General features: G+C 41.5%; 1 protein-coding gene across 1 annotated transcript in view; it reads left to right on the top strand.

Moving 5' to 3' along the window:
- MAP3K12 (mitogen-activated protein kinase kinase kinase 12) overlaps positions 1–15434 on the top strand; it is a 34314-nt gene extending 18880 nt beyond the window's left edge. The window contains exons 6-13 of the mRNA XM_044287651.1: positions 335–443; positions 2898–3007; positions 4350–4466; positions 8023–8148; positions 8258–8690; positions 11289–11359; positions 12264–12537; positions 15360–15434. Coding sequence (XP_044143586.1) covers positions 335–443; positions 2898–3007; positions 4350–4466; positions 8023–8148; positions 8258–8690; positions 11289–11359; positions 12264–12537; positions 15360–15434 — 1315 coding nt within the window. The remainder of the gene's footprint in view (positions 1–334; positions 444–2897; positions 3008–4349; positions 4467–8022; positions 8149–8257; positions 8691–11288; positions 11360–12263; positions 12538–15359) is intronic.
- Positions 15435–15885: the final 451 nt, after the last annotated feature.

Raw genomic sequence — 15885 nt, forward strand, 5'->3', positions numbered from 1 at the left:
GTGAAGGAACATATCCCCTTTCACATAGAGAGAGAATTCCATGCCACAAATAAAACATTATTCCATACCCAAGGACTTTAATTGTTACACAGGGGTATTAATTAAGCTTTCTGCATTCATAACAATTACTACAATGCCCACAAACGGAATCGAGATTCTCTGGGCAGAGGCTTGGGTGTGTAAGATCTATTTGCTCCGCTAGAGCTCAGTGGATCTGGTTTAACCTGGGTCTTCAGATCTATGGTTGGTGCTATGAGATCTCTATATACAAGGGTGAATTTTATGGATATATTTATGTCAGTTATTGCTCAACTTTTTCTATCTACTCTTTTAGGAACAGCAAACCAAGGAATCGGCCTTCATTTAGGCAAATCCTGCTGCACCTAGATATTGCCTCTGCTGATGTCTTATCCACCCCACAGGAAACCTACTTCCAATCTCAGGTGAGTTCATAGTCTAGAATTGTCTATGTGCATTGCAACAACAAAGGTATCTTCAAGGTGGATGGTGGACAGTGTACATTAATAAAGACCCCTTTCATAGGGCAATGACCGCCTGAATGATGATTTGTATGAGCGCTTGTGATGATCATTGCCCCATGTACACGTGTCCACCAGTCAACCAACAAACGGGCAATGCTTGTTTGTCGTTATTACATCTTGTATGCAGACATGAAAATCATTGTTTGCTGGCAGCACATCCTCTCGTGTAAAATGCAAACTGTATGGATACAAACAATTGTAATTAGGGATAAGCAAACTTGTGTTCGGGTTCTGTATTCGGGTTCGGGTATTTGTGCACTTCCGTTGTGCATTCTGTTATCACAGAATATAATGGAATGCTATGATGGAATGCACCACGGAACCCTATAAGAGGCATTTTGCATTCAGTCATAATAGAAGTCAATGGGCAGCATAAGGGATCCGTCTGGTTTCCGTTATGCAGACGGATCCGCTATGCTTGCCTTTGACTTGTATTATGACGGAATTGCACAAATACCTGAACGCCGAACCCGAACTTGAAAAACACAAGTTCGCTCATCCCTAATCGTAATAACTATCGTCCGTCTGAGTGTACAGACGTTGATTGTATTGTGCTGACTGGCTTTATTGCATTCATTCTAGCAAATTATCTGCTTGTGTAAGGACACTGCGGGGGAGATTTATCAAAACTGGTGTAAAAGAAAACTGCCTAATTGCCCATCGTAACCAATCAGATTACACCTTTCATTTTTCAGCGCTTCTTTGGAAAATTAAAGATGGAATCTGATATGGTTGCTAAGCCAGTTTTCCTTTATACCAATTTTGATAAATTTCCCCCCTAAATTTTTCACACATCATCTTTGCATTCAGGAAAAATTGCAGAATTTTCTATATTGTGCGTTTTTTACACAACTCTGGCTCCATAGAAGTGAAAGGAGCTTGTGTGAAAAACAGAAGGGATCCGGATGCAATGTGCTTTTCACTGATGGTTGGAGATATAGATATAGAAATCCGGATACAATTCAAATTAAGAAAACGCACACACTGAATACAATTGTAGAAAGAAAAATGATTGAACTTGTGTAAAAAATCTGTTTTTCTCTGAACACATCCTGACACAATCTGTATCGCTCATGTGAAATAAGCCCTAGAGTCAAAAACAATAGGAAGAGAGGTAGGGAGCAGGTAAAGCTTTGTATGCATTATTTCCCTACACTGGGTATACTTGTCACCACAGAGGTCCCTACTTTTCATGCTAGCCGCCATAATAGGCTATACTTTCAATACTGCTCTATGTATACCAAATGCTCTCAGTTGTAAAAGTGACCACAAAATAGGTCCCTATTTGTCTTCTTGTCACTTTTATGACCTCTGCTAAAAATTGTATACATTTTTTCTTCCAAATCTAGAGGTGTACATTTTTATAACCTGCAGTTGAAGATCTGAAGACCAACCATTACTAGCAATGGAGCCTGGATAAGAAATCCCTTTAAAAAAGCCCCAGGCCTCTGTTCTCCTATGAGATCCATAGACCCATTTTTACAAAGGTGACTTCCCTCTTTCACCTAAATAATGATATAAGGTAATACTGGTGGTCTTCACAAATACTAATCTGGATCGTAACCTAGCTTCAGGCTCATGTCTTAACAGAGTTTTATTAATCATATCTAGTCTAACTCTTAATTCACCCACAGTATCTTGTATTAGAATATGCTGGTATTGGGTCACGTAAAAGTTGTAGTCTACTGCATTCAGCTTTTCTAAGATACTAAGAAACATCGGAGGGATGCCTATGGCCCCTTTTACACGAGCGAGTTTTCCGCGTGGGTGCAATGCGTGACGTGAACGCTTAGCACCCGCACTGAATCCTGACCCATTCATCTAAATGGGTCTGTGTATATGAGTGTTTTTTTTTTTACTCATCAGTTCTGCGTTGCGTGAAAAACAACGCATGTTCTATATTCTGCGTTTTTCACGCAGCCCTGGCCCTATAGAAGTGAATGGGGCTGCGTGAAAATCGCATCCTCAAGCAAGTGCGGATGCGATGCGTTTTTCACTGATGGTTGCTAAGAGATGTTGTTTGTAAACCTTCAGTTTTTTATCACGCGCGTGAAAAACGCATCAAAACGCATTACACCCGCGCGGAAAAAAACTGAACAACTGAACGCAATCGCAGACAAAACTGACTGAACTTACTTACAAAATGGTGCGAGTTTCACTGAACGCACCCTGAACGCATCCAGAGCCAATCCGTCACGCTTGTGTGAAAGGGGGCTATCAGGAACAATAAACCAAATGACTGATGTGTGTGGTTATAAGGTGTGAAAATTCTGATTTAATACCACATTGGACTACTTTTGTCTACTTGTGTCAGTAGCATGTAAATGCTATCTCAACATTATGCTGTTATCTCAGGTGGAGTGGCGGGAGGAAGTGCGACTTCATTTTGAGAAAATAAAATCAGAAGGGACCTGTTTACAACGTTTAGAAGAGGAGTTGATATCACGACGCCGCGAGGAGCTCCGGTAAGAACTGAAATGACCACTTACAACTAATTGAATGACCTAAACACAAGCGCACACTAGTACCAGAGCATCCTCCAGCAGGCCCAATCTCTTACACAATAATGATCACATACATTTGACTCCAGATGTCTTGGTCAAATGTGACCACGGCATCTGAGCAGTCCGGAAGCATGAGCCGCGCAGTCACACTTCCATAACGGCTTTCCCTGGCTAAGATTGGGGAACCTGTTACGATGTTCTAATAGCCCAGAGCCTCAAGCAGCTATTAGTGGAATATACCTATACAGGCCACTAGATGGCAGCACTGTATTGTTATATGTATTGTTATATTTAAATAGTAGCCATCAATTGCCAGTTATAGTCCCACAGAGTGACTTAAGAAAAAGTAAAAAAAAAAGTTTTTAAAGATATAAAATAAAAATACTTAACCAATAAAAAAATACACATCAAGGATATCACTGCATGCGAGAATGCCCATACTATTAAAATATAACAATATTAATCCAAAAAGTCACACACACACTTCAAAATGGTATCACTGAATAGTACAGATTAGCTCACAAAAAATGAGCCCTCACACAGCTCTGTGCGCATAACTACAAAAAAGTTATAGAGGTCAGAATATGGTAATGAATGAAAAAAAAAAATTTTTTCAAGGTTTTAAATTTTTTTCTGTATTAAAACGAAAGAAATCGTTGTAATTGTACTGACCTGGAGAATTAAGTTAACAGGTCAATTTTACCACATAGCGAACAACTAAAAAACGGTGGCAGAATTGCGTATTTTTTTAATTCCGGTGTCATTAGAAAGTACAAATTGCCCTGCAAAACATAAGCTCTCATAAGGCTATGTGAATGGAAAAATAGAAAAGTTATTATTCTGGGAAGGTAGGGAGTGAAAAATGAAAACCTTAGGGTTAAACCTTAGACAATATTGATTGGAGTTACAGTTCAAATTTTGGTTAAAATCAAGCTTGCATTATTCCATCTAAGAAGGACCCCTGAGCCTTGAGTGTCCAGCTTTCCAAGAAGAGGGAATGCAAACGAGCTCTTAGCAAAGCTCTGCCACCAGATGTAAGGCATGTCTTGAGACATGACTTTGACAATAATTAAGCCAGCATTAGAGACAAAGTTTGTCAATTTGCATTCCCTCTTCTCAGAATTCCAGAGGAGCATTGCCTGGCCTATAAGACTCCTCATGCCACTGAGGTGCTCTCCATAAGGAGATGTCTTCCTTTCCAAGGAAATTTTGGGGAAAATGCAAGAAAAAATGTTTCTAAGAAATGGATATCCTTACTGTTTGGGAGAACAATGGCAAATTTACTTGGTCACTTTCTTCACAGACATGCCCTGGATATTCGAGAACATTATGAGCGCAAGTTGCAAAGAGCAAACACATTGTACGTGGAACTGAATTCCCTCATGCTGCAGCTGGAATTGAAGGAGAGGGAATTGCTAAGGTGAGTGGTAAGATAATTGACTAGGAGCCAACATAAAGGGGTTGTCTCAGGATAGATTATCAGAATTAAGGTGCAGTGGTGCTAGGAAAGTTCTGCTTCCTCTGGAGGCCACATGGTGGGGCCATAGTAGTCTACGGACTATCATGCAGCCCTTGGAGTAAGCCAAGCAGATTAAACATCATTCTAACAATCGGCAGGTGTTACAAGGGTCTGACCTACCAATCAGACTTTGATGTATCAAAGTCTGACCTGAGACAACCACAATAAACTAATGACAATGTTAGTTGTCACAATTCTATTGCAACCAAACATACTTATATATTTCATAAGGTTGAGAAAAAAAAAGGTCCTTTCTAGTCCAACCGTTAACATATTGATCCAGAGGTAAGCAACAACCCATCTGTTGAATCAGGGACACAATGAGGGAGATTTGCTAAGCTAAATATACCACAATTGTAGCTCAATTGACCCAAAAAAATGCCTTGCACCACAAGTGTCTATATTTTAGACATTTTTCCTTCACTCAACATTGCCTACAGAAAATGGGTCATGGCTTAGTGGAGAAGGGGTGACTCAGAGAAAAAAGGTAGCTTAACATGCATCAATGTGCACCAAAATTGTGCCAAAATTTTGATGTAAAATAGCAACATAAAGTAAGCCAACAAAGAAAAAAAGCATTTAACATCTAGCATTAGTCTACATTTGCTGCATGTAATTTTTTGGAGGGAAGATAATGGCTAATCAATACAGCTTTATTCGGGAGACTGCCAAACGAAAACAATACATGATGAGGCATTACTAAATCTTCCCCACCATATTTCTCCCAAATCAAGCCATGTCGGTAATTATTGTCACTTAGTTCCATAGGGCAATGAGAATGGGGCAGCGATGTATGAAATTCACTTTAATAGTTGAAAGTTTACAAAGTAAGGCTACTGTCACACCTCCAGGGAAAACATCCAGCAGGCTGTTCCGGTATTGCCAGATTCTACAGTTTATCTTCAGATCTCCATTGACTATAATGGGATCCGGGGGTGATCCGGACGCTTGGCAATTACCCGAGATGCCGGAGATCTGAAAGCAGCCTTAGTTCATAGTGATTATGTAATTTGAATTCCAACAACCATGACAGTAACTTGGCTAGTGTCCACATGTTTACGGACCTGACTGTATATAACATTTCATGAATGTGGCAGTGGAATCTGGAATATTGTAGAAATCATTGCTGATTAGATATACACACCGATATTGAAATTATTTGGGAACATTTGTCCCATCAGGAAGATATTCTTTTTAACTGAAATTACACGTATTATATTATATTTCAAGCCTCTTTCACGTCACGTGCTTTTTTTTGTTTTTGTTTTTTAAACTGGATCTGGTCCGAAAACTGATGCAAAGTTTGCAATTTATTTTTCTGGCATTAAGCCGGCATTCTTGGCAGACACCTGATGGATCCGATTATAATGAATAGGGCTCTGGCAGTGTCCAGCTATGTCGAATATGGCAATTCCGGTGCTTTGTTCCTCTGCCAGAACAGAGTATCAGAATGCTAAAAGGCAATCCTTAAACTGATAGAAAAACACATAGTACTGTATGAAAGAATTTCCATCCTGCTACTACTATCAATTGATTTTTTTTGCTGGATGGAAAAGTGCAGGCATCTGAGCTTTCCCATCCAGTAAACTTAACAACCTATCAGGAATGCAAAATAGACAAAACTGGTGCACTTTTGGCATCAGTTTTTTTTCTATAGAAGAATGTGTATCGGTAACTGTAGGTTCACATATGCAGTAAATTAATTCTCCTCCAACAAAGGAACAGATGACCAGAGTTTACCATATATGGCATAGCCGGATGCTGTTCCACCGGATCTCCTGTGATTATAATGGGATCCAGTGGGGATACAGACACTTTCCAGCATAAATGCCGGCTTTCAGCTGGACAAATACCGATGCATGCAGTGGCACTTGTCTAGCTAAAAGTCGACATTTATGCTGGAAAGCCGCTGGATCCCTGTCGGATCCCATTATAGTCAATGGAGATCTGGTGGTGCTTGGCAGCATCTAGCTATGCCGGATACGGTAAACTCTGGTAGTCTGTTCCTATCACATATGTGAACTTTACCTTAACTGATCAGTGTTTTTGAGTATAAAATTAATCAGTTTTAGGCCGCATGCACACGGCCGTTGTGCGGCTGTTCCGTGCATTGGGGACCGCAATTGCAGTCCCCAATGCACGGGCAACATCTGTTCAGCGGGCCGGACCCATTCAACTTGAATGGGTCCGTGGTTTGTCCGCACCGCAAAAAAATATGACATGTCATATTTATTTGCGGTGCGGAACAACGGAAAGAAACACGGTCGGCAATTCACGGCCGTGTGCATGAGGCCTTAGGCCTCTTTCACTCTACAGTATGTTGAATTCAGTGTTTTGCGGTCCGTTTTTCTCGGATCCGTTGTTCAGTTTTTTTGCTTCCGTTGTGTTTCCGTTTCCGTTCCGTTGTTCCGTTCCGTTTTTCCGTATGGCATATACAGTATACAGTAATTGAATAGAAAAAATTGGGCTGGGCATAACATTTTCAATAGATGGTTCAGAAAAAATGGAACAGAAACAGAAGACATACGGATGCATTTCCGTATGTGTTCCGTTTTTTTTGCGGACCCATTGACTTGAATGGAGCCACGGACCGTGATTTGCGGGCAATAATAGGACATGTTCTATCTTTCAACGGAACGGAAAAACGGAAATACGGAAACGGAATGCATACGGAACACATTCCGTTTTTTTACGGAACCATTGAAATGAATGGTTCCGTATACGGAACGCAAAAAAGCTGAGTTCACATTTTAATTTGAGCATCAGTTGTGCTCATTTTCAATGTTATTTTCAGTTTGCGTCAGTTCTGTGAGACATCAGTTATTTTTGTCTGCAGAAAAGTTTTACAGGCAGGACATTTTCTACTGTCAAAAATAACTGATGTGTGGTGGAACTGACACAAACAGATGCCCATTCAAATGGAAATTAAAACGGATCACTTATTTTTAATTTTTATGCTCTTCTGACATAAGAAGAACGGAAAGCTCAGCACAGATGTGAACGAGCCATAAGGCCGGGTTTACATCTACGTTGTGAACTCTGGCACATTGTTCTGGTCACTGTATCTTTCATATATTCCGGCTTTTGGTCGGACAAAAAATACTACACGCAGCTTTCGGCAGGATCCCCGCCAGATCCCATTATTGTACACGGTAGTATCCGGCTATGCTGGATACATTGAACTCCGGAGTTCACAGAGCAGATGTGAATGCAGCCTAACCGAAGCAAAAAAACGTGCTGTGAGCGCTAATGCAAATCTTTACTATTCCTTCTACATCTATTCCCCGTGGAAGAAATCTACAACAGCCTGTCTTTTACTTTCTTGATTTTCAGTTACCAGTTTTAGCTGTTTCCATAGATTTCCATCTGTGCACACTTTAATAAATATCTTCATTTGCAATAACACATGATAAAAGTGTGTGTTTTTATATGATATCAAGTTATTGTCTGTTTACAGGAGAGAACAAATCGTTGAGAAGAAATATCCTGCCATTCTGCGTCAGCAGCCTCGGCCATCCAGCACTGTGGAAAAACTGATTAAAAAAAGAAATGTGCCACAGAAACTATCTCCACATGGAAAGAGGTAACACATCGGATAGACAGTTTGGATACATCGCTGCTGAATGAGAATAGATATTTTCAAAATTACCCATTTTAACATATTATATATGAAAATGGTTTCTTGATTACAGACCAGACATTTTGAAATCTGAAGCCCTCCTACCTAAAGGGGACTCTGTCCTGTCTCCATCAACTCCAACTAGCTGCCAGAAACTGCCTCCTTCTCCAGGAAGAGGTCGACGTGGAAAGCCACGTTATCGAAAAGCAAAAGAAATGGTCAACTTCAGGGCAGCCGTGACTCCAGAGCCAACTCCTCAGAGCCAACCACCTCCACGCGACCCACATCCTTTATCTTCTTCAAGTCCAGATCTGCTATGTACCCCTCTGGAGGCAGAGGCTCGTAGAGAAAGCCAAAGTGCAGAATGCTCTCCAGTCCGTTCGTTGCCTGGACCGCCAAGCCCAGAATCCCCATCCGGGAAGCCAACTGGAAGCAGATCAGCTAGAGGGGGGCAACACTTGACACCAGCAGCAATGCTATATAGAGCAGCTGTTACTAGAAGCCAGGTAAAAGACTTCAGATACTATCAATCAGGAAGATTTGTTAAATCTATTTTATGTATTTTTGCATATATATATATTTTTTTATCTAATGAGAGATAATAGAAGGGGCAATGTTGTCCAGAATGCTGGGCACTCAAAATAATGGTGTATGCTAAGAGGCTACCAGATTCTTGGGTCAAGTGCTTGACCTGAAGGCTTCCGATTCTACTTGGAAGACAACTGAGAATTATTTGCTGACAGAAGTGCACCCTTAAATGTTAAATTTTAACCATACAGATTGCATAACATCATGAAGATTAAGGATTTATCTTTAATGACCTCTAAACCTGAAGTAAACCTGTTTTAAAGTTGGCCTATCTAAATACGACATTGATAACATTAATAAATACATAACTAAAGTTATTTAATATGAAGTTTTATTGGGGCTCTGAGGAGAAAATATGTGAAGAGCACTAATCCAAGTAAGCAAACATCTTGCTGGATGCTGGCCTCTGAACCTCCCCTTAACATTATTCACCAATTCTCCACTAAATTAACATTTATCACCTATTCAGTGGATGCAGTTTTTAGGTTGGAATACACCTGTAATAGTGCAGTGCTGCACAAGTTCCTGCAAGCATATATTTCTTTCTTGATATCAATAGATGAGTGACAGATATGTTTATGACATTCCCAGACAATGGACTATACCACATAGACACACTACACCTATAGCACCTCCGTTTCTCAATACTCCGTTTAGGTCAGGCATGGCCAACCTGTGGCTCTCCAGCTGTTGTAAAACTACAACTCCCACCATGCCCTGCTGTAGGCTGATAGCTGTAGACTGTCCGGGCATGATGGGAGTTGTAGTTTTGCAACAGCTGGAGAGCCTCAGGTTGGCCATCCCTGGTTTAGGTAATTTGTTGACTCCAGGACACCAGTGTCTTGTAGTTGTCTCGCAGCCAAGTCTCTGGATAACGTATAGAGAAACAAGGGTGTATACAATGTAAAAAAGCAGGTGGCTTCTAGATGCAACAAGAGATCTTAGGGTATGACCACACATTCAGGAACCAGAAATGAATTCAAAAAGCAAGAGAAGTAGTTTCTCTCCTTTTATGATCCACTTCTGATCTTGGCTTCCAAAACTGCCTGCAGAAACCTGACGGTGTGACTGTACCCTTAGGCCACTTTCATACGAGCGAGTTTTCCGTGCAGGTGCAATGCACGATTTGAACGCATTTTTTTCACGCATCAATTCTGCTTTGCGTGAAAATCGCAGCATGTTCTATATTCAGCGTTTTTCACGCAGCCCTGGCCCCATAGAAGTGAATGGGGCTTCAGTGAAAAACACATTGCATCCGGATGTAACCTGGAGGCAGTGCGGGTGCAATGCGTTTCTCACTGGTGGTTGCTAGGAGATGTTGTTTTTTTTAACTCGCGTGAAAAACGCATCAAAATGCATTGCACCCGCGGGGGGAAAACTGAACAATTGCAGACAAAACTTACTGAACCGTGCTTGCAAAATGGTACGAGTTTCACTGAACCCACCCTGAACGCATCCTGAGCCAATCTGTATTGTTCGTTTGAAAGGGGACTTAAAGTCAACCAATAAAACCATTCAAACCAGTTCACAAAATTTTTGTTTAAGACCTAACATAGGCATAAGCCAGAGGCAGTACAGGGGGCGCAACAAATGAGGTCAAAAACTTACCCACTGGTAATGCCATTTATAACACTGGTGTCACTACAGTGCCTTGAGAAAGTATTCATCTTCTCCCCTTGATGTTTTTCCTGTTTTGTTGCATTACAACCTGGAATTAAAATGGATTTTTGGGAGGATGTACCATTTGATTTATACAACGTGGCTACCACTTGGAAGGTGCAATATATATATATATATATATATATATATATATATATAATGTGACATAAATAATAATTAAGGCAAAAAGAACATAGAACTTTACAATGCATAAGTATTCACCTGCTGAAAGTCAATACTTGGAGTTACCTTTTGTTGCCATTACAGATGCAAGTCTGTTGGTGTTCTGTATGTTTAGCTTAGCACATCGAGACACTGGGATTTTTGCCCATTCTTCCAGGCAAAACTGCTCCAACTCCTTAAAAAATGGATTACATTGATATACAGCAACATTCTACTCATGCCACAGATTCTCTATGGGATTTAGGTCTGGGCTTTGACTCGGCCATTCCAAGACAGTCCAGTATAGCTTTAGTTGTATGTTTTGGGTCGTTGTCATGCTGGAAGGTGAACCTTCTCCCATGTCTTAAATCTCTGGCTAATAGAAGGTTTTTCTCAAGAAATACAAGGCAATGTATATGGCAAAAAAAGGCCTCTAGGTCCCCTTAGGGCCAAGTGTGATTGCTACCCCTGCACATCCTATAGTCCCAATCCTGCTGATCACAGTAAGAGACTTTTTCAATATAAGAATGACACCTCCAGCAGTGCCAGAGTGAAATCAAAGTTATCAAGAAATTGCATCCATGGATAAAGTAAAAACCTGGGATCTCTTATAATCCTCAAGTATTCTTCACATTTATTTTATAATATTCAGTAGGAGGGAGATATATAATAGAATTTGTCTATGTGTCCCTCAGAAACGAGGTGTGTCATCAGAAGAGGAAGAAGGCGAGGTGGATAGTGAACTGGAGCTGGAAAGGAGACAGAGGTAAGTCTTTATCCTGTTTCATGTTTAGATGATAACATGCATTGGGGGAGCAGTATCCCACATTTGGTGGGGTTCCCATAATTTTAAATGTATTACTTATCCAGTAATAAATGATAGGTGACACATTTTTAGGCTTGAATTCTCCTTTAAAGGCTATGGACATCCTTGGGGCAATTTTGTATGATTGCATTTTACTCATTTTGGGCTCCAAAATGTCAATATGTAGCTCTTATCTCTTACCTTCTGACCTCATAAACATGTTGCTTAAATTATAAATATGGCTTAAGTAAGTGTTTTTGAGGTCAGGAGATCAGAGATAAGAGCTGCACCTGAGCCATCAGATGACAGGAAAAACAGACTGATTGTTAACCCCTGTATCTCACAAATGGCTAAACATTTTTAATAACGACCAATTGAAAAATGATTTTTAGCCCAAAATGAGTAAAATGCAATCCTAAAAATATCAGGTGTACATGCTACCACAAATCTTTTAATTTGCTGACAAATATTATACATTTAACAATATTAGTGAACTATTTATTAAAGGGGTTGTCCAGGACTTTTAGTTCATGGACAGATCTTAACATAGGCTATCAGTGTATATCCATTGAGGATCTGGGACACCATTGATTAGCAGAATGAAGCAGCAGCCCATTCACAGTTTTTTCCAGGCTCAGTTCCATATACAGGTATAACAATGTGGTTCTACCTGGTAATGCATCTCAAATCATTTAAAGGAAAGGGGACAGAGCTTCAGTAGCAGACACGCCTTTACCCCTGACTACTCCTTCTTCCAATGATGGCCCAATCTAGAGATTGGCTGCCAATTATGAGATTTAGGACAACCCCTTTACCTACATCTTCATATAGTCACTCATTGATTGCATGTTGTCATCCTGTGCAGGTGGCAGGCAGAGATGTCTCAGCATCAGTCTCCTAGCTCAGAAAACTTGTCAGATGGTGAAGAAGGGAACACCACAGATCTGTCCCACAGTGTCACTCCAGATGTGCTCAGCACCAATACAGATGAGCGCCCTGATGAGCGCTCTGAAGATCTTGTTTCTCAAAGCTCGGAACCTCCTCTGGATCTTCTGACCCAGTCTGACGGGCTCTCTGAAAAAGAGGCTGTTGTCCAGAAGGTGAAATCTCAGCTCAGCAATGAACAAACCGCAGGAGAGGTGAGATATGAATCTTTGTTTACATGCACATTTCAACATACATCTGTATATCTGCATATCATTCTTATATACAGGACATAACAAACACATCCCACCTTCTGCCATTGAGGGTACAACCACATTTCCAAGATACAAAACAGGAAGCAAAAATTAGAAGACGGATCTGGCCTTAAACAGGTTTTCCAGGATAAAAATACTGGTGACCTACCCTTACCATTAGTCATCAATATATGATCGTGGGGATCCAATACCCCACACCCCCACTGATCAGCTGTATTAAGAGGCAGCGCTGCGGTCAAATGTGACCACAGCATCTGGGAGCGCTAAAACTGGGAGCTTCCCGGAAATAAGCCATCTCCCTCTGGCTGAGCTCAGGGAAGGTGGCCTGTGCTAGTAATAGGCCTAAGCCTGTACTTATTAGTATATTCCAATGCATGCCTGTAGGTGGCAGCACTGCATTGGAATATACTAAATTCAGTATTCTAAAATACATAGATATGAATTATAGAACACTCAATGCAATCTAGTGAGTGCATTTTATAGTCACCTTGGGTAAAAAAGTAAAAGTTTGAAAATATAAAAATTAAAATCAACCGTCTTTATCTAAAATAAAACCGTCTTTATCTAAAATAAAAAATAAATAAATAAACAATAAAAAAAAACACATCATGGGCATCACTGCATCTGAAAACGCCCATACTATTAAAATATAAAAATGTTTATCCCATATGGCAAACAGAAACTATATAAATGTGGTTTCGCCACAATAGTACTGACCTAGAGAATGAAAGTAACAGGTCATTTGTATGGCCTGTAAATGGTGCCATTAAAAAGTACAACTCGTCCCACAAAAAACAAGCCCTCATACAGCTATGTGAACGGAAAAATAACATTTTATGGCTCCGGGAAGGCAGGAAGTAAAAACTGAAAACACAAAAACCGCAGGTCTGCACAAGGATTTGCCCCATGCAATCCGAACAGCCTGACTGATATAGCAGGATCCGGTATTGCCAGAACCTCTACTTCTGCTCTGGATCCCCATTGAATGCAATGAGGTCCGGTGGTGACCCAGCCGACAAAAACTATTACATGCAGCGGTTTTTTTCTGGCCGACTGCCGGCATTTGTACCGCATCAGGCAGCCAGATATACTAAACGGAGATGTGAAAGATCTAAGGCTAACTTCTGTGTAAATGACCCTTTAATATATAACAAATCCTTAGAAAAAAGACCTTGGCTGATTACATTTAAAACATAACTTTTACTAATGATAATTAAAAAGATAAACCCACATAGAGCTTAAAGGGATTCTGTCACCTCCCCTCAGCCAAAAAACGATTTAAAAGCAGCCATGCAGCACAGCTTACCTGGATTAAGCTGTGCTCTTTTATCTTGAAATCCGTCCAGCAGTTACTGCAAAAAACGACTTTCATCGATATCTAAATGTGTCCTGAAGGTGCCCAGAGGGGCGTTTTTTTCTTCTTAGTGAGCCCAGTACCGCCCCTCTTACAGTGCCCAGCCCGCCTTCCTTGTACTTTCTAACCGCCGCCCCCAGCCTGCCACAGCCTCTCCTCCCTCTCCTCCCCCTCCCTCACGCCGAACGAACTCTCGCACAGGCGCAGTACCCACTGAGGGCTGCGCCTGTGCGATCATCAGGAGACTGAGGGCGGCAGCTTCATCTTCGTCACTGGGCATGCGCCGAGCCCAGTGACGTCCGATGCTTGCTCTTCCCTGCTGACTGAGGGAAGAGCTAACATCGGACGTCAATGGGCTCGGCGCATGCCCAGTGACGAAGATGAAGCTGCCGCCCTCAGTCTCCTGATGATCGCACAGGCGCAGCCCTCAGTGGGTACTGCGCCTGTGCGAGAGTTCGTTCGGCGTGAGGGAGGGGGAGGAGAGGGAGGAGAGGCTGTGGCAGGCTGGGGGCGGCGGTTAGAAAGTACAAGGAAGGCGGGCTGGGCACTGTAAGAGGGGCGGTACTGGGCTCACTAAGAAGAAAAAAACGCCCCTCTGGGCACCTTCAGGACACATTTAGATATCGATGAAAGTCGTTTTTTGCAGTAACTGCTGGACGGATTTCAAGATAAAAGAGCACAGCTTAATCCAGGTAAGCTGTGCTGCATGGCTGCTTTTAAATCGTTTTTTGGCTGAGGGGAGGTGACAGAATCCCTTTAAACGGTGAAAAAATAGAACGAAAGGTATTAAAAATACAGGTAGACAGTAGCCGGTAATAAATACCAGTTCTATGAGGATATACTCAGGTAAGTTTCTACCTTTGAACCGTCCTGGATAGTCAGATGACGGGGTCTGTATAAATGCTGTAATTCTTACGGGGACATAAAACTACATAGCCCTTAAGTTGATGCTCTAAAAGTTGGTTAGGATAGGGGCTGAGCCATCCCTACCTAGCAAAAATACAGAGCACCCGTCCCCCGTCCCCCATTAGGGACGACCCTGTCTGGGACCTTTCCCTTGTAGGGGCCTAGTCCCTAAGCATATCCCTCTCTCTCATGTCCCAACATGACATGTTTCGTCCCTTACCAGGAATCATCAGGGAATAAGTATACAGATGGAGGGTAAACGGTTTGAAGATCAGAGGCGTCCAAATAAGTAGACCATTCCTCAAATACCAGGCATAGAGGACGACAGTGGTCGGTGCCTGTATGGGCTAGGGGAAATGTCACCCTAAGCCCGCGTCTCACCGCCGTAAATCAAGGAGGGGATCCTTTAACAAAACATATCACAAATGAGCTGATGTGACTTTTACTTAAAAAATAATGGGAAATATACCAGAAAAAAAATAATTTCTTTTTCTATCTACAGAATATTGGTCTGTACGATGACTCCGACTGTGACAGCACCGAACTTGACCATTCGCTGGCTGCAACAACTTCATGATGCCAGAGTAAAGATACCTCCTGACTGTATATAGAGGAAATATTTATATAAATATAATCTATAATTATAATACATAATATGTGAATAGACTGAGCCACACCCTCAGACCTACACCTCCCAACCTCTCACACCCAATGACTACACACACACAATCTCCGCTCATTTAGCAGGGGATCAAGGTTTGGATGAACTGGAAATATAAGCCTGCACACCAAAGCAGAGAGCGAGAGAGACTGATATCTTCTAATGCTGTCTGGTTTGGACTGCCAGGTGAGAAGGTAGAGGGCACATAATAATCTAATTGCCTCCTTTTTGCAAATACTTGCAAGGGGGTGCTGTGGTATAATCTCACAAATGACCTCCGGTCTGCATTGAACAGCATGTCGGGTCTTCAAAATGTCACTGTGCAAAACTGAGGTGGTTCAATCACTCTGTAACTCGGATTAAAGTA

Source organism: Bufo gargarizans, chromosome 3 (genome assembly GCF_014858855.1).
Source record: "Bufo gargarizans isolate SCDJY-AF-19 chromosome 3, ASM1485885v1, whole genome shotgun sequence".
Classification (NCBI taxonomy): domain Eukaryota; kingdom Metazoa; phylum Chordata; class Amphibia; order Anura; family Bufonidae; genus Bufo; species Bufo gargarizans.